The sequence below is a fragment of the Anabrus simplex genome, chromosome 7 (assembly GCF_040414725.1).
Source record: "Anabrus simplex isolate iqAnaSimp1 chromosome 7, ASM4041472v1, whole genome shotgun sequence".
Taxonomy (NCBI): domain Eukaryota; kingdom Metazoa; phylum Arthropoda; class Insecta; order Orthoptera; family Tettigoniidae; genus Anabrus; species Anabrus simplex.
In genome coordinates this window covers 285,875,373-285,902,960 of record NC_090271.1, presented here as the reverse complement: position 1 = coordinate 285,902,960, position 27,588 = coordinate 285,875,373, and the positions used below count along the sequence as shown (strand labels likewise).

The 27,588-nt window shown below is 39.5% G+C and overlaps 2 protein-coding genes across 3 annotated transcripts in view; one reads left to right on the top strand and one right to left on the bottom strand.

Annotated features, from left to right (window-relative positions):
• The window catches only part of Srp9 (signal recognition particle 9), a 40,261-nt gene extending 25,622 nt beyond the window's left edge, over window positions 1-14,639 (top strand). Inside the window, exon 4 of the mRNA XM_067150930.2 lies at window positions 14,526-14,639. Within this exon, the coding sequence (XP_067007031.1) occupies window positions 14,526-14,529 (4 nt within the window). The 3' untranslated portion in view covers window positions 14,530-14,639. The remainder of the gene's footprint in view (window positions 1-14,525) is intronic.
• Window positions 14,640-24,352: 9,713 nt separating this feature from the next.
• Window positions 24,353-27,588, bottom strand: part of Ctf4 (Chromosome transmission fidelity 4) — a 175,681-nt gene continuing 172,445 nt past the window's right edge. For both annotated transcript variants that reach the window (XM_067151705.2, XM_067151703.2), the window contains exons 19-20: window positions 25,273-25,347; window positions 24,353-25,190 (exon numbers count right to left, since the gene is read on the bottom strand). In XM_067151705.2, the coding sequence (XP_067007806.2) occupies window positions 25,062-25,190; window positions 25,273-25,347 (204 nt within the window). In that variant the 3' untranslated portion in view covers window positions 24,353-25,061. The remainder of the gene's footprint in view (window positions 25,191-25,272; window positions 25,348-27,588) is intronic.

Here is a 27,588-nt window from a genome sequence, read left to right as displayed (position 1 = left end):
ATACAGCGTACACTGCGTAACAACAGTGTAGCTCATAGTAATCGTTCAAAGTGATGACAGCCAGTCTCAATGCATGCATGGCAACGGCGCATGAAGTTCTGCCGCACTTTCTCAAAGATCCCTGGTGTCTGTTGTACCAGGAGACAGGCAGTTTGGACCCTAGCAAGCAGGTTTTCATCCATTTCTACGGGGGTTTCATACACCAATTACTGTACTTGACGTAACCCCAGAGGAGAATGTCCAGAGGTGCAAGATCCGGCGATTGCGCTGGCGGCCATGGGACAGGACCTCCCTTCCAATCCAATGATGAGGATACGTGTTGTTCAGGTGCTCGTGGACATTAACATCGAAGTGGGCTGATGCACTGACATGTTGAAACCACATCCTTTCGCTGACAGCAAGGGGTACAGTCTCCAGGAACTGTGGCAGCACATCTCACAGGAACACCAGGTAACATGGACCAGTCAAACAGGGAGGCAGCAAATAGTCATATTAGGTGATCTTGGACAATGCTTGTTGTGATCCTAAGGATTCAGCAGGCTAAGGACCTGGGTTCGGATTTTTCGGGAGCTAAAGTCAAAATTGACAAGATCTTTACAACACACAGAATTCCCTTCACCTGTATTATCTCAAATAGACACACCGTACAAATACAAAATATACAATTATGAATCATGAAAATCTTTGTACAATTACAATTATAGCTCTTGGTTAGATAGTCCCTCTCAAGTCCGTTGACTATCCCGTTCATTTACACTCTGCAGTACAATAAGATCAAACCCTACAAAACTCGAAGGTCGCGGATTCGAGACTTGCTAGAGTCCGTTCGCTCAGCACTGAGATATGAAAGGGGGCACGTCACGTTACACAGTCGTGACATGCCCACCCATGCGTTGACAGAGAATTGTTACTGGTGGCCACTGATGTGGGTGACGTGTGGATTGTCCTCACTCCAGACATGGCTGTTGCATGCGGCTGTTGAAAATACCATCACGGGTGAATGAGGCCTTATTCGTGAACAATACAAACTGTACAAAGTTCGGCACTACAGCACTGCAGTGGATAATCCATTGACAGAAGTGAATGCTGGGGTCAAAATCTGTTGGTCCCTGTGCTTGCACGTTCTTCATGATAGGGGTGTAATACCTGTTCCACAAGTACTCTCCACACTGTATCCTTGGAAGTGTGCATTTCATGGGCATGTTGACATATGCTTATTGCTGGGTGGTCGGCCACATGATCCAACACCATCTCCTCAAAGTTTGGTGTTTGGACATGACTTTGACGGTAACCCTGGCCAGCTCTCTGTGGTGTGACGACCCTGTTTCTTGTAAGTTGGTATCCAAGAAGATAAATTTCTTCCAGTTTGGATGATGCCCATTGGGAAAGCGTTCCCTATACATTCATGCTGTTTTACGGGAACTACACCCTGATGCACCGTACATTAAATGCATGTCTGCTTGCTCTCATGACGAGGAACATTCCATCTTTGACTACATGTCATGCACTGTACACAGTAACACACCTCACCATGGACACATTACAAGCTGTCTGATGCAATGGACATCTGACACCAGGGGTAGTGGTGTGCTTGCGGCACAGGTTAATACGCCGGTCAGTCAATCAATCAATCTTCAGTGATCTGCATTCTGGGCGGTCGCCTAGTTGACAGATTCCCTATCAATTGTTTACTTCATGTTTACATTTATTTATAACTAGCTGATGTACCCATGCTTCACTACGGGGTTCTCAGAAAGACTGTCTTTGTAGTTTTCCTAACTGAAGTCAACTTAGGCCGTTGTAAAACGTCATTAGGAATGTAGCGATTAAAAGCAATGTTATCATATAAAATACGCGATCAAATGAAAAACTGCACATTTTCTCACTTTTAATGAACAGTACTACGGTGCCAATCTAATAGTCCAAAGTTCCAGTGCTGGAATGACCGGGCCGCAGGCAGCCGTGAACACTCCTCTGCCATTATTCCATTAAATATGCACACTGCTCATTCCAATCAGTGCCTCAGGGTAGGGATTCAATAGCTTGAATGCTATGATGAACCAGTGTGTTATGTACCAGTAGTATCAGAAAATTTATGAACCAGAAGAATGGCATGCTAAAGAAGAAAGTTATCTAACTTCCCAGCTACTTCCCGCCAATATTCAGGCAGGCTGTTATACACAGTACGACCAGGCGAGTTGGCCGTGCGGTTAGAGTGCGCAGCTGTGAGCTTGCATCAGGGAGGAAGTGGGTTCGAACCCCACTGTCGACAGCTCTGAAGATGGTTTTCTGTGGTCTCCCATTTTCACACCAGGCAAATGCTGGAGCTGTACCGTAAGTAAGGCTAGGGCTGCTTCCTTCCCACTCCTACCCCTTTCCTATCCCATCATTGCCATAAGACGTATTTGTTTCGGTGCGACATAAACCAAAGTTAAAAAAACCTTCGGTATACAGCAGTAATCCCATTTATCGGAGATGAGTGGCGACAGAAGACACAAAGCATATCGCAACAAATGGTCAATGTAATGTTATTGTTGATCAATGTTATGAGCTTTCTATATTGTAGGCCTTCACATTTAGTTTTCTTTCGACTATGATATTAGGGAATCTTACAAAATTATTTATAGCGTAGACTGTAGTTGCTTGTTCCCCGACTTTACATACCGATTTTCATCAAATTCTGTTCACCCATTTTCTCATGACTTGGCGCTGATATGGACTTAGCAACAAAAATACAAATTCATGAATATCTAAGTTGTCATAGCTGGTACGGTAAAAATTTATAAGACATAAATGATCGGAAATAAGTTATGTAGTATTTGTCAATAGGAACACTAATAATATAAATATTTGAGAATTCAATTTTAGGCCTTCCCCTAAACTGCCATTCCTCTGAGCATGAATAAAAGTATTTATGGCATAGATTGTAGCGACTGATTCCCCGACTTTGCATACCGATTTTCATTAAGATAGGACCACAAACAATATAAATGTTTGAGAATTAAATTTTAGGCCTTCTCCTAAACTACCATTTCTCTTATCGCCTAGATAGTAGTGACTTATTCCTGGACTTTGCATACCGATTTTCATTAAATTCTCTTCAGCCGTTTTCTCGTGATGCGTGTACGTCCATACATACATACATACAGACAGACAGAAATTACGGAAAATTAAAAAGTGCATTTCCTTGTTACTATGGACATAACCGATACAGAAATGCCATCCTTTTTAAATTCTGACCAATATACGGACAAAACTGTAATTATATATATATAGATTGTTTGCCTCGTTTTTCAAAAATATTTTCAGCAAATTTGGAAATTTGTCAAACATTCCCCTTGATAATTTATTCCAGTCCCTTATTCCTCGTCCTCCTCCTCTGCGAACCATGTGACCTTGCCGCGGTGGGGAGGCTTGCGTGTCCCAATGATGCAGATAGCCGAGCCGCAGGTGCAACCATATCAGATGGGTATCTGTTGAGAGACCAGACAGTAACGAATGGTTCATCGAAAGGGGGGTAGCAGCCTTTCGGTAGTTGCAAGGGCGGCAGTCTAGATGATTGACTGATACGGCCTTGTAATAATACTCAACATGGCTTAGTTGTGTTGATACTGCTCCACGGCTGAAAGCAACGGGAAACTACAGCCATAACTACCTCCCGAGGACATGCAGCTCTCTCTGTATGAAGGATGTACTGATGATGGCTTCCTCCCGGGTAAAATATTCCGGAGGTAAACTAGTCCCCCATTCGGATCTCCGGGTGGGGACTACACGAGAGGGGGCGATCATCAGGAAGATGGATACTGACATTCTGCGAGTCGGAGCGTGGAATGTTAGAAGTTTGAATCGTTGTGGTAGGTTAGAGAATCTGAAAAGGGAGATGGATAGGCTAAAGTTAGATGTAGTTGGTATAAGTGAAGTACGTTGGCAAGAAGAACAGGATTTTTGGTCAGGCGACTACCGAATTATCAACACGAAATCAAACAGAGGAAATGCAGGAGTTGGTTTAATAATGAATAAGAAAATAGGGCAGCGGATAAGCTACTACGACCAGCATAGTGAAAGAATTATTGTTGTCAAGATAGACACCAAACCAATGCCCACCACAATAGTGCAGGTCTATATGCCTACTAGTTCAGCGGATGATGATGAAATTGAAAGAATATATGAGGAGATAGAAGATTTAATACAATATGTCAAAGGTGATGAGAATCTAATTGTGATGGGAGACTGGAATGCAGTGGTAGGCCAAGGAAGAGAAGGTAGCACAGTAGGAGAATTTGGATTGGGACAAAGGAACGAAAGAGGAAGTCGGCTGGTTGAATTCTGCACTGATCATAATTTAGTCCTCGCCAATACTTGGTTCAAACACCACAAACGACGGCTGTATACGTGGACGAGACCTGGAGACACTGGAAGGTATCAAATAGACTTCATTATGATTAGGCAGAGATTCAGAAACCAGGTGTTGGATTGCAAAACTTTCCCAGGGGCAGACATGGACTCTGACCACAACTTGTTGGTCATGAAATGCCATCTGAAGTTGAAGAAATTGAAGAAAGGAAAGAATGCAAAAAGATGGGATCTAGATAAGTTGAAAGAAAAGAGTGTGAGGGATTGTTTCAAGGAACATGTTGCACAAGGACTAAATGAAAAGGCCAAAGGAAACACAGTAGAGGAAGAGTGGAGAGTCATGAAAAATGAAGTCAGTAGGGCTGCTGAAGAAATGTTAGGAAGGAAGAAAAGATCAACTAAGAATCAGTGGATAACTCAGGAGATACTAGACCTGATTGATGAACGACGAAAATACAAGAATGCTAGAAATGAAGAGGGCAGAAAAGAATACAGGCGATTAAAGAATGAAGTGGATAGAAAGTGCAAGGTAGCTAAGGAAGAATGGCTGAAGGAGAAGTGCAAGGATGTCGAAGGCTGTATGGTCCTTGGGAAAGGTAGATGCTGCGTACAGGAAAATCAAGGAAACCTTTGGAGAAAAGAAATCTAGGTGCATGAATATTAAGAGCTCAGATGGAAACCCACTTCTAGGGAAAGAAGACAAAGCAGAAAGATGGCAGGAGCATATCCAACAGTTGTATCAAGGTAACAATGTAAATAATTTGGTTCTGGAACATGAAGAGGCTGTTGATGCTGATGAAATGGGAGACCCAATTTTGAGGTCAGAGTTTGACAGAGCTGTGAGTGACCTAAATAGGAACAAGGCACCTGGAATTGATGATATTCCCTCTGAATTACTGACTGCCTTAGGAGAAACCAGCATGGTAAGGTTATTTCATTTAGTGTGCAAGATGTATGAGACAGGAGAAGTCCCATCCGATTTTCGGCAGAATGTTGTTATACCTATTCCCAAGAAAGCCGGTGCTGACAGGTGTGAAAACTACCGCACCATTAGTTTAGTATCTCATGCCTGCAAAATTTTAACACGTATTATTTACAGAAGAATGGAAAACCAAGTTGAAGCTGAGTTGGGGGAAGATCAATTTGGCGTCAGAAGAAATGTAGGAACACGTGAAGCAATCCTGACTTTACGTCTGATCTTAGAGGATCGAATCAAGAAGGACAAGCCCACGTACATGGCATTCGTAGATCTAGAAAAGGCATTCGATAATGTTGATTGGACCAGGCTATTTATGATTCTGAAGATGATAGGGATCAGATACCGAGAACGAAGAATTATCTACAACCTGTATAAAAGTCAGTCTGCATTGATAAGAATCGAGGGCTTTGAAAAAGAAGCAGCAATCCAGAAAGGAGTGAAGCAAGGCTGCAGTTTGTCCCCTCTCCTTTTCAATGTTTACATAGAACAGGCAGTAAAGGAAATCAAAGAGAAATTTGGAAAGGGAATCACAGTCCAAGGAGAGGAAATCAAAACCTTGGGATTTGCCGATGATGATGTTATTTTATCTGAGACTGCAGAAGATCTCGAGAAGTTGCTGAATGGTATGGATGAAGTCTTAGGTAAGGAGTACAAGATGAAAATAAATAAGTCCAAAACAAAAGTAATGGAGTGCAGTCGAACGAAGGCAGGTGATGTAGGAAATATTAGATTAGGAAACGAAGTCTTAAAGGAAGTAGATGAATATTGTTACTTGGGTAGTAAAATAACTAACGATGGCAGAAGTAAGGAGGACATAAAATGCAGACTAGCACAAGCAAGGAAGAGCTTTCTTAAGAAAAGAAATTTGCTCACTTCAAACATTGATATCGGAATTAGAAAGATGTTTTTGAAGACTTTTGTGTGGAGCGTGGCATTGTATGGAAGTGAAACATGGACGATAACTAGCTCAGAAAGAAAGAGAATAGAAGCTTTTGAAATGTGGTGTTACAGAAGAATGCTGAAGGTGAGATGGATAGATCGAATCATGAATGAAGAGATACTGAATCGAATTGGTGAGAGGAGATCGATTTGGCTAAATTTGACGAGAAGAAGAGATAGAATGATAGGACACATCTTAAGACACCCAGGACTTGTTCAGTTGGTTTTTGAAGGAAGTGTAGGTGGCAAGAACGGTAGGGGTAGACCAAGGTACGAATATGACAAACAGATTAGAGCAGATGTAGGATGCAATAGTTACGTAGAAATGAAAAGGTTAGCACAGGATAGGGTGGCATGGAGAGCTGCATCAAACCAGTCTATGGACTGATGACTCAAACACAACAACATTCCTCGTCCTATAAATGAATATTTAGCCCAATCTGTCCTCTTGGATTCTAACTATCTTCATATTATGATCTTTCCTACTTTTAAAAGCTCCTCTGAAGCTTATTTTTCTACTTATGTCATTCCACGCCAACTTGCCACTGGCAGCTTGCAACATACCACAGTCGAGCATCTAGTTTCCTTACTTCGAAGTCTTCCCAACCCAAAGTTTGCAACATTTTAGTAAAACTACTCCTTTGTCGGAAATCACCCAGAGCAAATCGTGTTGCTTTCCTTTGTATTTTTTTCCAGTTCTCGCGTCAAGTAGACCTGGTGAGGGGTCCCATACACATCCTTACTACATCCCTAAATACTCTGATAACCACATGAAGAGATCTGTAACCTTTCTTAACTACTTCGTTAATATGATCAGCCCAATGAAGATCATTCCTTATATTAACACCTAGGTACTTAGATTGTTCCTCTTGAGGTACTATCACCCCATGAGCACAATAATTAAAACCGAGAGGACATTTCCTCATGGTGAAACTTACAACTTCACTTTCCATCCCATTTACATTCATACCATTGTCTGCTGTCCATCTCACTACGTTGTTTAAGTCACCCTGCAGTCACTCACAATCTTGCAATTCATTTGGTGCTCTATACAGTATAAAATCATCTGCAAATATCCTTATCTGTGATTCCGGATATTTATATAAATAAATAAATAAATAAATAAGAAAACATTTAGGAAAGCAACAGGAAATTATCTCGCTTCTCATTTCCCTAGTACGCCTCATCAGCGACACCTAGGCCACTTATGACGGCTGATGGTGGAATTGTTGAGGATCAAACCAGCCTCCTGGCTGAGCACTTAAAATACATACGTAAGAAAACATAAAGGTCCAGTAATACGGCCCTGTGGGACTCCCCTCTTAATCGTTACAAGATCAGATAATGCTTCACATACTCTAATTCTCTGAGTTCTATTTCTAGAAATATAGCCACCCATTCAACCACTCCTTTGTCTAGTACAATTGCTTTCATTTTTGTCAGTAATCTCCCATGATCTACCTTATAAAAAAAAAAAAAAGCCTTGGATAGGTCATTAGCAATACAGTTTATTTGACCTCCTGAATCTAAAATATCTGCTATATATTGCTGGAATCCTACAAGTGGAGCTTCACTGGAATAACCTTTCCTAAAACTCGAACTGCTTTCTATCAAACCAGTTAGTAATTTTGCAAACATATCTAATGTAATCAGAAAGAATGTCTTTCCCAGAGCTTACAAACTACACATATCAAGCTGAGTGGTCTGTAATTTTCCACTTTATGTTTGTCACCCTTTCCCTCGTGCACTGAGGTTACTATTGCAACTCTCCATTCATTTAGTATAGTTCCTTCATGCAAACAGTAATCAAATAAGTATTTCACATATGGCACCATATCTCAACCCATAGACTTTACTATATCCCCAGAAATCTTATCAACCCCAGCTGCCTTTCTAGCTTTCAACTTTTGTACCTTTTTATAAATGTCTTTTATTATTATATGTAAATTTCAGTATTTCGCCATTATTAGTCGCCTCTTCTATAAGGACATTATCTTTATATCCAACTACCTTCACATATTGCTGACTGAATACTTATACCTTCTGTAAGTCCTTGCATATACACTCCCCGTGTTCATTAATGCTCCCAGGAATGTCCTTCCTGGCAACCGTTTCTGCTTTAACCCATTTATGCCCAAATTATTTTTTTCTTTCGATATTGATAACTTGTATATACGAGGGCAGATCAGAGAATAAGTTGCACTTCCCAGTTATGGCCATTTATTACACCATCTATACAATAGCAGCATGACTATAACGACATACACTGTAACGTTACTTTTCCACATAGACTCCAAACATTTCTGCGAACGCACAACCAACTTGTCGATGCCGGATGCATAGAAATTTCCTCCAGTGTTCTGCAACCACTTGGAGACAGCGGCCTTCACCTCCTCATCGGTCTGGAAACATCGACCACCGAGTTCCCTTTTTGAGCGTACCGAACAGATGAAAGTCGCATGGCGCTAGGTCGGGACTGTAGCATGGATGTTGCCAGACCTCCCACTTGAAACGCTGTAGCAGTCCTCTCGTTTGGTGGGCCTTGTGAGGTGTTGCGTATCGTGCAACAAAATCACACCGGTGCTCAATTTCCCCCGGCGCTTCTCTTTAATTGCTTTACGCAACCGGTGCAACGTTTGACAATACGCCGCCGCATTGATCGTCGTTCCTTTCGGTATGAATTCCACGTGCAGCAAACCCTCCATGTCAAAGAACACTGTCGCCATAACCTTACCGGCTGAAGGTTGAACCTTGGCCTTCTTTCGTTGTGGTGATGAGGGGTGCACCCATTCCATTGATGTTCGCTTCATTTCGGGGGTGAAGTGGTGGACCCACGTTTCGTCGGCTGTGACGATTCGCTGCAGAAACCCGTTGCCGTCTGCGGCATAGCGTTGCAAAAATGCCAGGGAGGATTGGAAACGTCCTATGTGCTCATCGGTGAGAAGACGTGAGACCTGTCTTTGACACAGCTTACGATATCCAAGGTGTTCGTGAACAATGGCGAACACACTGCCATACGACATGTTCAGCTGCATAGCGATTTCTCTCAGTTTAATGCGCCGGTTCTGTCTAATGATCACATTCACACTGTTGACCTTTGCACGGGTCCTGGACGTTGCGGGCCTGCCTTCGCGATGGTTGTCCGTGATATCCGTGCGTCCGGCTTCGAATTGCTGGCACCACTTTACGATACCTTGCCGGGAAATGGCCCGCTCCCCATACACAGCACTAATTTCACGATGAACGTCTGTGCAATTCTTCCTTTTGGCCCGTAGGAATCGGATTGTCGCACGCACCTCATATTATGCACAAATTATGCATTGTTATTCACCTAAGATGTCCACTCCAAAGAAGTCGTGAACAGTTTAAGATACTGACATTCTGTTTCCACTTTAGTTAATGGTATTAAGGGGTTCATAGTTGAACATGCAGTACTTTTCCAGGCTTTTGACAAAATGTATTGGCTCACACGTTTTCATAAGAGAACGTTATTTCACGCAATAACTGCCAATGATATACTATCAGGTTTACAGTCGTAGTTACTGGTACGTCGCACAACTTGCGCTACAGGAGGATCGGTCTCAGGATTCTCGCGAGAGTCTCGAGATCTGCGACGTCAGTCTCGAGAGTCTCGAGCGAGAGCGTTGCCCATCACTAAATTAAGGTGGGTAAGCTGTTGCTTGTGGTTGTTTGGGTTTAAATTATCTGATAAAAACTCACCAACAGTCCAATCATGCTTACCAGGAATAACATCAATGAGGCTATTTATTAGAAGGCATACTGTAGATATATTTACGTTGTTGTTGTACTTTAATTTTGAATAGTAAATATCTATGTCCTCACTTGTGATTAAACTCCCTCTCGCCATTTAGAAGCTAGCTATTATCACTGGACGCCTTTAATTTTTAAATACTATTATTGGAAATTCAGTAAACAGGGGAATTCACACAACACCGAGCAAAATAATTGTTGCATTATGTAATTATATTAATTTTTGCTTAATGAATAACAGGAATTTTACATTTTTTTAAATGAAAATACTGTCATTCCTATGCAAGGAATTATAAATTATAGCTTGTTCGCTTCAACCCTGTACCTTTGTAGATGGTAACAGAAACATTATAACGTGTCAGTTTTCTTTGAAATCTTGAAAAGGTCATTTTCTTTGTTGCGATTATAGAGTTTTTTAAAAAATATTGTACCCTAATCAGCACTTTGGTGAGTAGTGGAGGAGAGCTTCGTAATCACACACAAACGTCCATGCTCCCTCACTTGGCTGCAAAGTGTGTTCGCTCTCTCGCTTCACCTCGATGTATGCTTGTTATGTAGGTTGCCCGCATTTACATCATGCCAGTCTGGCCGAAATGGGCTAGCCTCAATGGGTGCCCAGTTGAGCATCTCTGGTGTACATAAAATAAACTCTGGAAGATGCAGCAGATTTAAACTTTCCAACAATCAAGTTGTATACATAATGTCCAAGGCTGTCTTCTTTCGCTGACAGATCCATACATAATCATTTCCTTGAACCTGGAGATAGCTTTGGTGTAGGCAGGTTTCAAATATGAAGTGATGAGTCTGTTTGGCAAAGTTTTAAATGGAATGTTTGCAACTATACAGTGACAACATTAAAGCAGCTTTAAACTAACTTTTACAAATTGAAGCCTCAGAAGCGTTTGATTCACTGCATTTTTCCGGTCTACATTCATCACCTTGTGGTGAATGTTATGTGTGGGTGTTTTCTTTATTCTTTTCTACTAGACACCTGAAAAAAATAACGGTTTGAAGTAATGGTACTGTATTTGTAAAATATTATTGTTATAGAAATTTAACATGGATTTCATTTCTTTGTAAGAAACTGGCTACAGTTTTTAACATACCAGTATTATAAAATTTGACAGAGTATATTGTACTTAAAAAGAATCTACCCATTCATTGAGTAACATGGAAATTCATTCTGCCAATGATGATTTAACGAAGCTTTCAGAGATGTTATTTTCAGCATGCAGTTATGCACACAACTGATTCTGGATACTTGCAAGCCAAAGGGCTCATGAATGGTTTCTGGTAGAGGAGATGTGCCATTGCTATTTTGGTGAAAGCTAGAATTATAGGATTGAATGAGAAAGGGTGGGTTTCACGTACATTTTTCTTTTTTTTTTTGCAAGTGGCTCTACGTCGTACCAGGTTTCACGTACTTCCCTACTGTGTTGCTTATTGCTGGACTTTCCACTGACAGGAAAAGGAAGAGTTTATTGTCTGTCTGGGAATGTATGCACAACAGGCTGTCGAGAAAGTAGACAAATACCAATCTAATGGTCCGTTATTGGACATTATAAATTTTCCAGCTAACTCATTCTTGGTTGCCTGCGTTTCGCCCTCGTGTGCTAAGTTGGGCTCATCAGTTGGTACTTAGCACACCTACACACCACCTTGCGTCTTGGCAGGTGTGCTAAGTACCAAAACGCAAATGCAAAATGCAGGCAACCAAGAATGAGTTAGCTGGAAAATTTATAATGTCCAATAAGATTGGTATTATAAATTTACTCATTCAGGACAAATATTTCATGTTCCCTATGGGAATCAACATCTATATCAAAGTAGACAAATGCAAAAATATAGGCCTGAAGCAAAAAATGAAAAGCAAGAACTTCAAAATAGGTTCTGATGGCAAAGTAGGCATTTTTAAGCACTACAGAACACCTTTATTTACTGCCAATTTTCCATGACAAACCTAAATAATCTGCAGTGTATTTTAAGGAAAAATATAGGTTTTTGCCCAAATTCCGGTGTCCACTGGTAACCCACCCCACAGGATGTCACCTTGTGATATAAGGTATAAGAGCTTTGACTTCCGACTTTTATTTCATGCTCTTGATGCCATTCAAAATAGACATTTCCCAGTGTGTTGATAAACATACTAAATTGTCACTCTAACATACCACAGCCTGCTAAATTCAATGCAGGGAAAACAGGAATATTACACAGAGAACTCAGGGAAAATATATTCAGGTAACCAGTGGGCACCCTGATACTCCATTCAGTCAAACAACACTTGTAATGATATTTTTTTGTTTATTTAAAGTTAAAAATTGTATGATTGTTCCTTATTGAATAAAGAAATATACAATATTAAATAGAAGGAAGGATCCACCTTTTCAATACTCTGTTATTAAGTTGAACCAAATGGAAGTTACAACCTGTTCATTTGGGACCGGTTTCAACACATTTGAAGTGTCATCATCAGCCGGCTCCATGACTAAATGGTTAGCGTGCTGACCTTTGGTCACAGGGGTCCCGGGTTCGAATCCCAGCAGGGTCGGGAATTTTAACCACCATTGGTTAATTTCGCTGGCTCAAGGGCTGGGTGTATGTGTCGTCTTCATCATCATTTCATCCTCATCATGACGCGCAGGTCGCCTACGGGAGACAAATCAAAAGACCTGCACCTGGCCAGCCGAACTTGTCCTCGGAACTCCCGGCACTAAAAGCCATACGCCATTTCATTTCATCAGCCAATTAACAAGGCAGAGCAAACATTAAATCATAAAGTTCTAAAAACACATAACACAATGATCACCGTCAAAAAGAGTACGTAGAATAATTAACACTATATTGTGTCGAAGCAGTTACAGTTGATGTTCGTAACACAATGATCACAGTCAAAAGAGTAAAAAGCACAACACTATTTCATGCTGAAACAATTCCAGTTGAAGTTCATAAGCAGGTCTTGTATAATCTTGTGCTGCATTCACATATGAAGACTAAGATGAAAACTTGATGGATAACTCGTTACATAGTTGTTGCTAGGCAAGGTCTTATAGGCATTTGTTTTTTCGGCCGAAGAGTGGAAGGCGATTTAATTGAAGTCTAAGGAATACAGTGTAGGACTTAATTTCAACAATTCAAAGCGGATATATAAATCTTAAAAAGAAATTTGAATCTTTAAAACAGAATAAAACCAAATAAAAATATTTTAAAAATAGGAAGAAAATTGTAAAAATTTACGTGAGGCTCAACTTTAACAGCTTGCCATGGTGATTGATAATGTATGGGAGACTATAAATAGAGAAAAGGGTGGCGAATAATGAGCGCTTATTAGAGGGTGGGAGGGAAAGGAAAAAGGGGAGGGAAAGTATCTAAGGAGGATCATTCCTATTTTAAAAATATTTATTTGGTTTTTTAATGATTCAAATTTCTTTTTAAGATTTATATATCCGCTTTGAATTGTTGAAATTAAGTCCTACACTGTATTTCTTAGCCTTTAATTAAATCGCTTTCCATTCTTCAGTCGAAAAAACAAATTCCTAGAAGACCTTGCCTAGCAACAACTATACATAACTGCATATCACAAGTTCAATTTCATAACGAGTTATCCATCAAGTTTTCATCTTAGATCAAGTCCTTTAACTCGTTATTGACCTTTAATACATCATCTTCATATGTGAATGCAGCAGAACAATAATATACAAGACCTACTTAGGAAGTTGAACTGGAATTGTTTTGGCAGGAAATAGTGTTGTTCTTTTTTACTCTTTTGACTGTGATCATTGTGTTATGAACATCAACTGGAATTGCTTCAACACGAAATAGTGTAAATTATTCCAGTACTCTTTTTGACTGTGATCATTGTGTTATGTGTTTTTAGAACTTAATGATTTAATTTTTGCTCTGCCTTGCTAATGGGCTGATGATGAGACTTCAGTTCCAAATGAACAGGTTGTAACTTCTATTTGGTTCAATTTAATAACAGAGTATTGAAAAAGAGGATCCTTCCTTCTATTTAATATTGTATATTTTTTTGTTGCATGGTATTTTTGGAAGCACTTGCTGGGATGATCAGTCTTTTGTTTTCTTATCCTCTCAGGCATCAATGATGTGGAGTTTCTCACTGAGATGAGAAATTAACATCAGATTCATTTCTGTCACAAAACTTCTCATAAATATTGTTATTATGCATGTTGTGGCTAGTTGTTGCAGAACGTGTACATTATTCCATACATGATGTATTTTGTGAGGTAACACTTATGCTGTACAAATATACACAAGGTAAGGCATGCCTGCCATTTTCCTGAAAATTTACTTGAAATTTAACAATAAAGTTATGTCAGACCGGGTGTGACATAGGACCTGAACTGCATGTTTGCAATGTTGGACCCCCAAGATATGACGATGCAAAACAATCTGAGATGTCATAGCTTGAAAAATGTGTGGAATTCAGTATGCTGTTGCAGATAAAATCATATTTATGTTTCAGCTGATTGCTGCTACTACAACAAACCATGTTGAAGGAAGAAAGAGATCACCAAGCAATGTAAATTATAACAAATGTATGGAATATTTATTTTGTAATAAACCATTTCCAAATGAATCAATCCCTGTTTTCCCCCTCCCACAAGTAACTTGGTATAACAAATAAGGATTCAGTCCATGTTATGATAATAGTACTGAAGAAATTAAAATGGTGGAAAGGGCTTTCTTTATGCTTTAAATTTTTAATACTAGCAGTAGATCATGGTGAAACAGGGATGGATGTTTAACAACAAAATAATTGGTGCATAATTACTTCTATGTTTTAGTAAAAAAAAAAAAAGGTAATGGTATATCCATAAAAAATGAATTTCTGTGTTTAGTGCAATACTTTTTTTATAGCTCTTTGATATCCTGAGACCTAAGGTACTTTTGCTGTCTTTCTTGTACTGTAAAAAACAAATTAAAAGGACAAAGAAAACAAATTGGTTTTGCTAGGGGCTTTACGTCGCGCCGACACAGATAGGTCTTATGGCGACGATGGGATAGGAAAGGCCTAGGAGTTGGAAGGAAGCGGCCGTGGCCTTAATTAAGGTACAGCCCCAGCATTTGCCTGGTGTGAAAATGGGAAACCACGGAAAACCATTTTCAGGGCTGCCGATAGTGGGATTCGAACCTACTATCTCCCGGATGCAAGCTCACAGCCGCGCGCCTCTACGCGCACGGCCAACTCGCCCGGTAAAATTGGTTTTGCAATACATCAGCCCAAACTGTGGCAACAATTATGGTGCTGGTGCTGGTTAATGCCAAATCAACAGATAAACACTGGTATGGGGAACAAAGGGAACTTCATCAGGTACAATGTCATCACAGTCACACAAGGTGTGTCCTTCCAGAAAATCCTATTTCTTTACATTGCTCTTAGATCTTTCAATCCCAACTTATAGCCTGTGTAATGATTTCCATGTAGTCCAGGATTCCTTTTATACTGGGTCATCCAATTATCTGACGAATGTGCAGTTTCTGGAACTACGTGAGTAGATAAGCCTTTACTCGAAGCAACTCCTACATTGGTTACCAGTCAACAGTGAAAGAAACAACATGTAACTAGAGGAGGCATTCTCAACCTGCGCTCTTGTATGCAAGTAAACATTTTCCTGCGGACCAACTTTCAGTTCAAACTTTTCTGTACAAACTGGAATAATAGTGTTGTCATCCATCCATTTAATGATATAAGTTATCTGCTGTTCTATGTTCTGAAGTACGATGGTGCTCACAATTTTAAAAGGTAGAGAACACCTGTCCTATCTTTTGTTCTATAAAAGTATTCATTTACAATTTCATTACCTGTATGGTGTCGCTTGTCCTTCCACAAGATTACGGTATTTGAAGAGAAATTTTGTGGTGTTCCAGTTCTAAGTCATAATATGATTCATAAATTATCCATACCGTACACTTGTGCAACGGAAAGGATTCAGTACAAGAAGCAAAAATGATCTACAGTACCGGTGCTAATAGAGAAAATCTGGATGAAATTGCACACTACATGGAAAATTCCTCCAAAAATCTCTTAGCTGTTTTTCTGAAACACAGGAATTTCTTATGGTTCTGTAGAAAGGGCAATGAACTTGCTTGGACTAAAGCCCTGTAAAATTACTGTGGTACACAACTTGGAGATCCTGTGTGTGAATGGATTTTGAATAAAGTGAGTGATGGAAAAATTGATCCTTATCCCATTTGGTTTTTTTTTTGCACGAGGCTTGATTCACCTTATGTGAATATTTTTTTTTGCAAAACCACTAAAACCAGAATGCTGGAAACTTTATTTGTTCCACGAGGAACCTTTCATGGTCAGAAAATATGAGTATGGTGTGCAGCAACAGAATAATAGACCCAGTTTGTTTTTTGGGAAGCAACTAATACTGGTAATTAACATTGTTTAAAATTGGTAATGCAGATAATGTGCAACCCTCTTTTGCTAAACTGAGCCGGAACACAGCTGTTGCATTCTTTGAAATGTTAACAACAGATAATGCACACGTAATTTTTGCTGAAATAACTGAACGAAAACATAGCCGTTACTTTAATTGTAATGTTAACAGCAGATAATGTGCAAGTATTTTTTGCTGAAGTAACTGAACAGAAAAATAAGTGTTCTAATATTTGTAATGCTAATAGCGGATAATGTAAAAGTAATTTTTTGCTGAATCAACTCATTGGGAACGTAGCTGTCGTATTATTTGTAATGCTAACAGATAATATACAACCCGTTTGTGCTGGACTAATAGAGACAAAACAGCTGTTGTGTTAAATGTGCAAATAAATTTTGCTGAATTATTAACTAAGAGGGAACTAAGGCAGAATCTGATTCCAGAAAGGACATTTCTCGGATCATTAATGAACAAGGGGAGTGTATATGTGAGGACTTACAGAAGGCAGAGCTATTTAGTCAGCAATATGAAAAGATAGTTGGATATAAAAATGTCCAGATAGAGGAGGCCACTAATACTGGCAAATTAATGAAATTTATCTATGATAATAAAGAAATCTACAAAAATATACAAAAGATGACGGCTAGAATAGCAGTTGGGATTGATAAGATTTCTGGGACTGTATTAAAGGCTATGGGTTGGGATATTTTGTCATATCTGAAATACTTGTTTGATTACAGTTTGTATGAAAGAGCAATACAAATTGAGTGGAGTTGGAATATAAGCTCCAGTGTACAAGGGAAAGGGTGATAAACATAAAGTGGATAATTATAGGCCAGACAGCTTGACATGTGCTGTTTGTAAGCTCTGGGAAAGCATTCTTTTTGATTATATTTTATTAGTGGTAAGGTTATTCCTGTGAGGCTCAACTTATAGGGTTCCAGCAAGATATAGCAGATATTTTAGATTCAGGTCAAATGGACAGTAGCACTAGACAAAAGAGTGGTCGAATGGGCGACTAAATTTCTAGAAAATAGAACTCGGTGAATTAGAATAGGTGAAGTGTTATCTGATCCTGTAATGATTAAGATCGGAGGGGTTCCCACAGGGCGGTATTATTGGAGCTTTAGTTTTGTTATACCGGTTTATATACTACCACTACAACCCTGAAGGGCCTTGGCCTACCAAGCAACTGCTGCTCAACCTGAAGGCCTGCAGATTACAAGGTGTTGTGTGGTCAGCATGATGGATAATCTTGGCTATTATTCTTGACTTTCTAGACTGGGGCCACTATCTCACCATCAGATAGCTCCTCAATTCTAATCACGTAGGCTGAGCGAACCTTGATCCAGCCTTCAGATCCAGGTAAAAATCCCTGACCTGGCCGGGAATCAAACCTGGGACCTCCGGGTAAGAGGCAGGCACGCTACCGGCTTACATATATATAAAAAAATGATACGAGTAAAGAACTAGAATCTTAGATAAAGCTATTTGTGGATGATCTTATACTGTATAGAGTAGTAAATGAGTTTCAGGATTGTGAGCAATTGCAGGGGGACCTACACAATATTGAGGGATGACCAGCGGACAATGGTATGATGGTAAACGGGATGAAAAGTCAGGTTGTAAGTTTCACCAAGAGTAAAAGTTCTTTCAGTTTTAATTATTGTGTTGATGGGGTGATAGTACCTCACGGGGAACAATGTAACTACCTAGGGGTTAATATAAGAAATGATCTTCATTGGAGTAAAGATATTAATGACATTGTTAAGCAAGTAGATTATGGTTCTTATGTATGGAACCTACACCACGACTACCCAATACGAGAACTGGAGTACATCCAAAGGAAAGTAGCACGATATGTTGTGGGTGATTTCCGACAAAGGAGTATTGTTACGAAAATGTTCCAAACTTTGGGTTGGGAAGACTTGGGAGTAAGGAGACGAGAGGCTTAACTAAGTGGTTTGTTTCGAGCTGTCGGTGGTGAGATGATGTGAAATGACATTAGTAGGCGAATAAGCTTGAATGGAGCCTTTAAAAGTAGGAAAGATCGTAATATGAAGATAAAGTTGGAATTGAAGAGGACATATTTGAGGAAATATTCATTTCTAAGACAGAGTAAGGGATTGGAATAATTTAACAAGGGAAAGGGTCAATAAATTTCTAAGTTCTTTGAAAACTTTTCAGAAAAGGCTATTGTTTTTGCAACCCAATTTTTGGAGATGCTGCAGTGCTATAATCTTGTACCATGAGAGCTCTTTCACGTGTCAGTAACTCTATTAACTCAAGTGTTCTCCCCAGAAATTTTCGTCCGCCGGGTGGCAGAATGAGTATCTGGGCGGGGCATACTACATAAAATATGCATAGGATAAAATTTCATTTTATTCCCCTCAGGGCATGAACAGTAATATCAGACAAGTAAACGTTTAACCGCAAAATTGAACTATTTTAGAGTTATTATCATGAACTAGACAATTTATATTCTAATGCTTGTTCATAAACAGGTAACACCGGAACTTACTACTCTGTTACTGTGGAGTGCCATACGGGTTTATGACGTCATGTGGAATTGAGCTCGCATGCGATTTCATGCTAATCCAGACACCCTCGCGCACGGCGCTGTGTGATAGTCAAATTCTGATGTCTTAAAAAAAAAAAAAAAAAGATATTTGTTCGTGGCATCGACCTCTGCAGATCTTTTGCCACTACTTTCACCATAATATAGGAACCTGCGTGTATGTGTAGTTGCGAAAGTGTACAGTGTTGAATGTGAGGAAAGGAACATTAAGGACGACACGAACACCCAGTCCCCAGGCCACAGATATTAATCATTGCAATTAAAAACCCCTGACCTGGCCAGGAATTGAACCCAGGGCCGTCGGGTGACAGACGAATGTGTTGCCCCCTACACCACGGGGCAAGACAAAAATTCCAATGTAATCAATGCAATTATGCTGACAATATTGAAGATTTATCATATAAATAAGCACTTTTACAGTATTTACATTTTAATTTGAAACACCTAATATGTGTTAATATTATGTAACTAGCACATATCTAGGTTATGTTAGCTGGGCGGTCGGAAAAAACTGAAGGGTGGTGCACCCATTAAAAAGATCCTGGGGAGAACTCTGAACTCAAGTCCGGTGCATTTGACCATCTTCAAACACCACCAAACTCGGCCGGGATGGAATCTGCCCAGCTGGACTCAGTATGTCTTAGTCACTCAGCCTGGAATTTACAAGACAAATCTACACAGGAGAACATCTGCCAACAGATGATATCAGCAGCAGATGCCAGAACTGTATATAAAATGAAGGCAGGCAGTTCCAACATGGGCGAGTACATCAGAAATTATTTGGCTGCTACCACCAACTATTGTGTAGTACACATGGCTATGATCGAAAGCTTATTGTAATAATGTAACAAAAACTTTTCAGTCCGTCAAACACACTGCAAATACAATATAAACATACCTGTAAAATACACACTATTATACAAAGAATAGTATAGGTGTATAGTACCTTTTAACCTTAAACTGACCCTTGGTCCTGATTCAGTGCAATTCTGTCAAGTGGCAGGGTGGCCTTAGTAATGCAAGTGTCTGTGCTGCAGTGGTGTTCTTATCTGAGAGGTGTCAGAGCACAGATCTGAAAACTGAGGCAGCGTATGAGCGTAAAATTCTTTGTGATGTGAGGCAAAACAGCCACAGAAAGCTGGAACCTTATCTTTGCCATTTACGAAGTTTGTGCTACTGAAACACTCGTACTTCTGATAATACTTGCTCAATATGAATCTGTTGTATGAAGTTCTAGGTTGCTGTGGCTCTCTTTCCTAACTTCACACAAAATTTTACTATTACACGCTGCTCAGTTTTCATATCCATGCTCCAACACCACCCAGATATAACTGCATTACTCAGCACCATCTTGCCACTAGGCAAAATCATGGCCAAGGGTCAGTTCATGGTTACAGGATGTTGTATAACATGTCAACAAAGTATCTCTAGTTAATTCTGATTCTCATCACAGTTATAGCCTCAGTCTCGAAACTTTTCGGATGAAGATTGTGTCTGTCGTGCTAAGATCATATGCTATTTTGGACAATATATACTGTGTCAAGAAGTTGATTTTTGAGGGCAAGGTCCAAGGAACCAGACCGATGAGGACGAGTACCAACACGACGGATCGATGTGGTGAATGGCAAGGGTCTTCCCCAAGTTACCACACCAAAGGCTTTGGACAGAGAACAAAGGTGGAGTATGGTTTATCAGCTAGTTGGCTGAATAATGGTGAATGTTTGATTGAAAAATGTAGTAGGTGAAATAAACAACAGCAAAACAGATGATAATATTATTACAAATAATATACTGTTTTATTGCTGTAATTCATTTCAGGATGGCCCAATAAATGTACACCCACATATGTACTCACAAACTCCAGTGGGACACTAGAGCCAGCCAACACCGCTGTCACCCTCATACTGGTCACCAAACCCCAACACACCAAGCCCAACAATGACTCCAACACTGACTGTTCACAGCTAGCCTCCCTTTCCCTTTTATAGCTCGGGTGATGTGTACCAGAATATTTGCAATGTGGCTAGGGATGGAACATTCTTGCTGCACCTCGCAGAAACACACAAGGAAACAGATGAAAAGAACAATACACAAAAGCTACGCCCTCCAGGCTAGCTGGGAGCTCCCTAGTTGTGTGACTCACTAGTCCTTTGCGGGATGTACCGAAAGAGCAACCACAGGTCTGGCACATAATATTGTAATGAAGGAAGGAAAATCCTCAGAAAAATTGAGTGAGATAATAAATTGTTATAAAATCTTCCCATAACAGCTGCAGGTTGCCCAAAGACAAACAGTACCTGAATAACAATATCAGTACAGGGTCTCTCTTATAAACCCAGACTGTCCAGCGGCGTTTCTACTCTCCGAGATCTAAGCAGCTGTACTGAAGGCACGTGCATAGTTCTTGACCTTGCAAGGAGCGTGCACGTGGTTGACCTAGCATCAAGTCCGTCAGAATCTCAGCTGTTAAATGGTGAGACAGTTATCATTGCAACACTGTATTTTCATAAAAAAGTTATTTTAAGTACAAGTTGGCTCGACGGGGTGCGATGCATTCGTTCAGCAATTTCCTGGTGAAGTGCCACCTTCATGAGCACAGATTCATATAATTGTAAATAAATTTGAAACCACTGGCTCAGTGCTCAATAAAAAACATGTGCACACACAAACAGTTTTAACAGAGAAAAAGCTAGATGGCATTGGTGTGAACCTTGAGTTGTCATAGAATAAATCACTCACAAAATCAGCACAAGTAGGGGTTTTGGTTTGTTCTGCACACAGAGCTACAAAGCACTTACACATCAAACCGTACAGGTTTACACGGGCCCATTGTTTAAAACCTGCTGATCCAGCCAAACGAGCGAGATATTATGAGTGGTATCTTACACCATTGAATGATCATTTATTCGACCCACAACTTGTGTTCTTTTCGGATGAGGCCTGGTTTCATCTTAATGGTGGTGTGAACAGTCATAACTCTCGCATCTGGTGTGCAGAAAATCCTAATGTTGTTCCTGAAGTCCCTCATTATAAAGGATGACACTTCCAGCATCTTTTATAAGGTAGGATTTCATATAAGATTGCATAACAATTAAAGCAGGGCGGCCGCGCATGACGTAAGTTGGGCCGAGGCAGCTGCTATAGTGCAGAATACAAACACCGTGCACTCGGTCTGGGTTTATAAGAGAGACCCTGTAGATACAGGTGAACAGATTAGCCCTATATGGGATACAGTAAAACCTCGACGCATCATTTTTCAAGGAGGGGAAATATGATGATGGATGCGGGAAAACGATAAATGCGGGTGACATAAAATGGGAGGAAAGTAAAATAATAAAATATGGGTACTGTATTTGGGCATTTTTCGTCATGTAAAAATAATAATAATAATAATAATAATAATAATAATAATAATAATAATAATAATAATAATAATAATTGTGTGTGGCCTCCGAAGCCGGGTTCAGATCTTTCGAGTTGTCGCGTTATAGGTGATTTACGAAAATGCGGCTCTACGCAAGATGAATCCTAATGCATAAGTCAGCGCACACACAGAGCCCCCGAACTGTTGGAATTAACCAACAAAAGTTAAAATCCCCGACCCGATTGTGACCTCTTGAACTGAAGGCCAACACATGCTAACCATTTAGCCATGGAGCCGGACATGTTCATGCTATACATAACAGTATCAAACCATTGCAATCATGATATACATGATGAAAATAAAAAGCATGACTTTTATGTTGTTTTGTTTCACTTTTCTTTACATCTCGTAGTGATTGGAAAATCTTTAAGGTCAATTCTCTTATTGTAAATTAATGATATACGTGGATATTATGGCGATAACCTGTATTTTGGTAAAGATTCTGTAGACCCTTCGCGAACGATAGGAGAGAGATTCCACATGGCGTTGTTCAGACGATGTCACAGAGGTTAGAAATTCAACATGGCGCGCCTCGGACGATATCACAGCGGGCTAAGCAATGCTGCCAACTTAGGAATTAGTTTCAAGATCAGGCTAGTGAAAAGATTATTGGTCTGGCTTTGTTAGGTCTAGCTTGTAACAAGACAACTGGGCAGGGGGCAATAAAGTGGTCAACAGGCCTCTAGCATCCCACACACATCACAAGGTATGACACGATTAATAACCCTGTGACTAATTAAAACGAACCCGGCGCATGCCATGGCTATTTTAAACTGCGCGATTTTCTCATTTTCAACAAAGCTGGCAGCCCTAGTCAGTCAAAAGCAACACAGAAAATGGTGGCAAATTTGATTTTTACAGTGCCTCCGTTTTAATTCTTGTAAATAAGATTATTTCTAGGAGCCAGTCAGTGGGTCGAGGAGAAGCGTTGGCACCAGGAGGCTCGTAGTGAGCTTGTGCGTGAATAACCTGTGCACAGCACTCCAGCCTACAAGATCCTTGCTCAAGACTAGCAACTCTTAATAACTCGTACATTCTCGCATAACAGGTTGCCACTATTATATGCTAGAGTATTCAGCTGTCTCTTTAAATTCAAAAAACTTTTGCATATATTTTTCTTATGTTTGATTGATCCGTGCGGGAAAATTATGGCCGAGGACAAATAATTTTTTTGATGATCGATGCGATAAAATGATAGTTTGAGGAATGATGGATGCGGGGGAATTTAACATTGGTTTATATGGAACATTTCTGGGACCAAATAAATTGAACGAAGGATACGGTAAAATGACAGTTCCGGGAACGATGCATCGAGGTTCTACTGTAGCAGGAAGTTACAAAAGAGTAGGTAACCTTAGTGAGGCACTTCAAACATTTGAGGTCCGTAAGCATGGTTCTTGAAGATCATGATGGAACTCTTGAGGGTAGTAATGGTGAGATGAAATCTCTATTCAGCCCTCAGGTATTGAAAAAGTTGATAAAAAATTTAGTAAATGTTTCTCAGGCACCTAACATCAAGCCGATTACTGACATGGGTGCAAACTTGTTCTTTAGTCCACTGTCTCTTCATAAATTCTTTTTTTCTGCATTGACCTCTTCTGACTGGTTTCAAACCTAATTGTGGGATCAATGATGAAGCCTTCAGAACTAACAGGATGGCTTAAAGCAATAATGTCAATGTATCGGTTGCTGCCGTTGTTGGAGAGACCCTGTACTTCTTCACAGACATTATAATCTTATCCTCTCAAGGCATTAGCTACCATTGATCAGGCTGCTTTATGGCAACGTGCATAGTAAATCGATACGTGGACACGCTCGCAGGACATGTGAAACTGTCACAAGTTAGAGGGAAGAGAGAGCAAAATCATACGAGACTATAGGTATTAAATGAAAATGGAGTATAAAATAACAATAAAATTATATTGACACTTTCTGTACAATTACAATATCACATAATTCACTGTTTCTTAAAAGCAAAACATGACAATTTTTGGGTAGTAGTTTTCTTTTCCACTTCATGCTCTACTTGCAACGTTGTTGTTTTAAAATTCCTTTCTGCAAATCTCACACAAAGGTTCAGTTAACAGTGAAATTACAACTGTTTTCATTCTCTTGACCAATCCCCTAACATCAGAAAATGTTCTCTAAGTAAGAAATCATCATTATAACTTAAGAGTTTGTAATATTAAAAAATGCTGAAACATTAAAGAAAAAATTGTCACAAGTTAGGGGGAAAGAGAATGAAATCATAGGAGACTATACGTATAAAATTAAAATGAAATATAAAATTATATTAACAATCTATGTACAGTTAAAATAGTAGACTACGGTGGTATGGACACATTATGAGAATGAAGAACGAGAGACCTGGCAGAAAATACTTCAACCATACTGTTCAAGGAAAAAGACCAAGAGGAAGGCCAAGGAAACACTGAATAGACACAGTGAAATCAGATGTTGAGGAGCGGGTTCTCAGATGGGAAGATGACCTGGAGCAGAAGATGTATGCGGACAGGAAGAGATGGCGAGTGCTTGTACACCACATCCGGGAAACTTGAGTTGAAAAATGATGATAATGACGATGACACAATTAAAATATCACATAACTCACTATTTTTTAAAAGCAAAACATGACAATTTTTGAGTAGTAGTTTTCTTAGCCATTTCATGCTGTTTTTCATCTTCTGGTTTTCTTTTGTTAGATCCCAATTTTGGAGTTTCTCCAATATCTTCCAATTTCTGTAACAGAAACAAAAATTCAGTAGATTGCAAGGAATAGGAATATGAAGCCATAAAACAATAAATGTAATTCTATACCTACCTTTTGATCCTGAGAAGTTCCATCTTCCTTTTCAAAAGCTGGACTACTATTTTGTTTGGAGGGTTGTTCACTGTTCTGAAATAAAATGACAAAGTTTGAGTAGAATATTTTTAAAAGAATTAGGCCTGGTTTATTTAACCTCAGTTAACATTTAACTGCATGTTAAAATAATTTAACAGTGAACTTAACCAAATTTGCATTTAATTAATATACGTTAAAGACTAACAATCTGTTAAACTCTCAGTTAACTTAACTGCCCAGGTTCAAGCAGTTAAATTCTCTGTTAGCTCAAAATATGGCAGGTGCATTAGATGCAGAACATGTGTATACATATTGAATATTTTGAATATGATAGGCCTTTTCCAGAAAGATTTAGAAACAGAAGAGGTCATTTTCATACAGCTGTTTCAGTAGCATGATCGTATGTTGGCTAATGTCAATATGCAAGATTGAATTCACTACAAATTTTCTGCCAAGCATCACTTTTAGATTTGAGCATGGATCCATTATTTTGCTTACTTTCTATAATAGTTATATACTTGGAAATTATTTCCAGCTTTTGTTGGATTTTTCATAATGGTCTATAGAGCAACAGAAAATTCACAGCAAAGACAAAAAATTCTAATAAATGTTGACTTCCTACGGCTTGGTTTACAGCTGTATTCAAACAAAAGTGCATCGGAGCACACTCAAAACTGAATGGTTCTGCTTGTGCCTAGATTCTCACTGATCGTGACTCTTATGAGAGTTAAAACCATGTTAGCTAACAGTTCAGAGGAAATGTTTGGATAAACGCAAGAATCTTAACATGCTGCTAAATTTTTAACGCTATGTTAACGAACAGTACATTAGTATTCTTTTAACCAAGATTGAATAAACCAGGCCGTAGTTAAATAATTAGCTTATATCGTCATTGTGCCTGCAAAAACCACTATGCGATAATGTTGCGGGAGAAATGCTGACCTGAGTAAGTCATCGAGAGCGACAATTCATTGAAACTACTCGCACAATATTGAGCCTTAGACGAATGAACCTTACCAACCAGAATTCTAACCTGAAATAACTCAAATAGTGGTTTTTGCAGGTGCAACGACAACGTGTCCTGAATAGTATAAACAGAAGAACATATGAAGAAGTTATTTCACATGGATAAATAACAAAGATACAACATTAACATATTTCAATTGGGAGAAAAAAATAATGGAGAAAGGAGCGATTTTTTGGACAATGTTTCATTTGAACAGTTTCACTAAAACAGTAATCATTCTGCCTGTATGTCTACTACTGAGAGATTTCAAGACTGCACATCAATTTACATTGAAGTCCAGAAAAAATCTGTATCTGATCACCAGACAGTCCCACTACGCCACCCCTCTTCATGTCTCTCTAAGCTTTATATTTCTCTCCAGTACTTCACATTGAATGCACTTTCTGAATGATGAAAAAGACTCTCAAAATGTATCTTAACTGAACAAGTTGGCTGAATGGTTTGGGCAATGTACTGTAGCTGTTCACTTCCATTCAGGAGATGGAGGGTTTGGACCCCACTGTTGGCAGCCCTGAAGATAGTTTACCATGGTTTTCCATTTTCACACCACGCATGGTCGCTTCCTTCTCAGTCCTAGTTCTATCCTATCCCATTGTCACCGTAAGACTTGTCCGAATTGGTGCAATGTAAAAGCTAACAGCGGAGAAAAGAATCCTTCTTTATCTTGTTCTATATCCAAATTCATGTTCTGATTTTAGGGTACTTCTTCAGAAATCTTCCAAAAATCAGACTATTAGGAAGAAAACAGAACCTAAAAGAAATCAAAATAGGATTAACAGAAAACAGAAACTTCTGGAGACACCATCCATGCAGTCACCAGGAGCCATCTTCGACTTGACATTTAGCAGCATGTTAAGATTCTTGCGTTTATCCAAACATTTCCTGGGAACTGTCAGCTAACACGGTGTTAACTCTCACAAGAGTCACGATCAGTGCTCGCAAATGAAATGGCAGCCAATGTACCAACATTTTAGATGGACACTGTAATCCAGATATGAAAAGCAAGTATTTACATTTCAGAGACTTTTCTTACCTTATCTGGGTAAATCTCTTCTTTTCACTTTCTCTGCCAAGACTGATTTATTACCTGTATTCTACCTCTGACTCCCTATATTCCTTCCCAAATTAAACTATCTTATTAAGAGTCTGATGTTTTAAAAGATTTCTCAAGAAATACACTCACTCACTCTCCCTCTCCTGGCGCTAAAGCCCATGAAGGGCCCTGGCCTCTCCAATAGCTTTCGCCCACTCCTTTTGGTCCAGAGCTC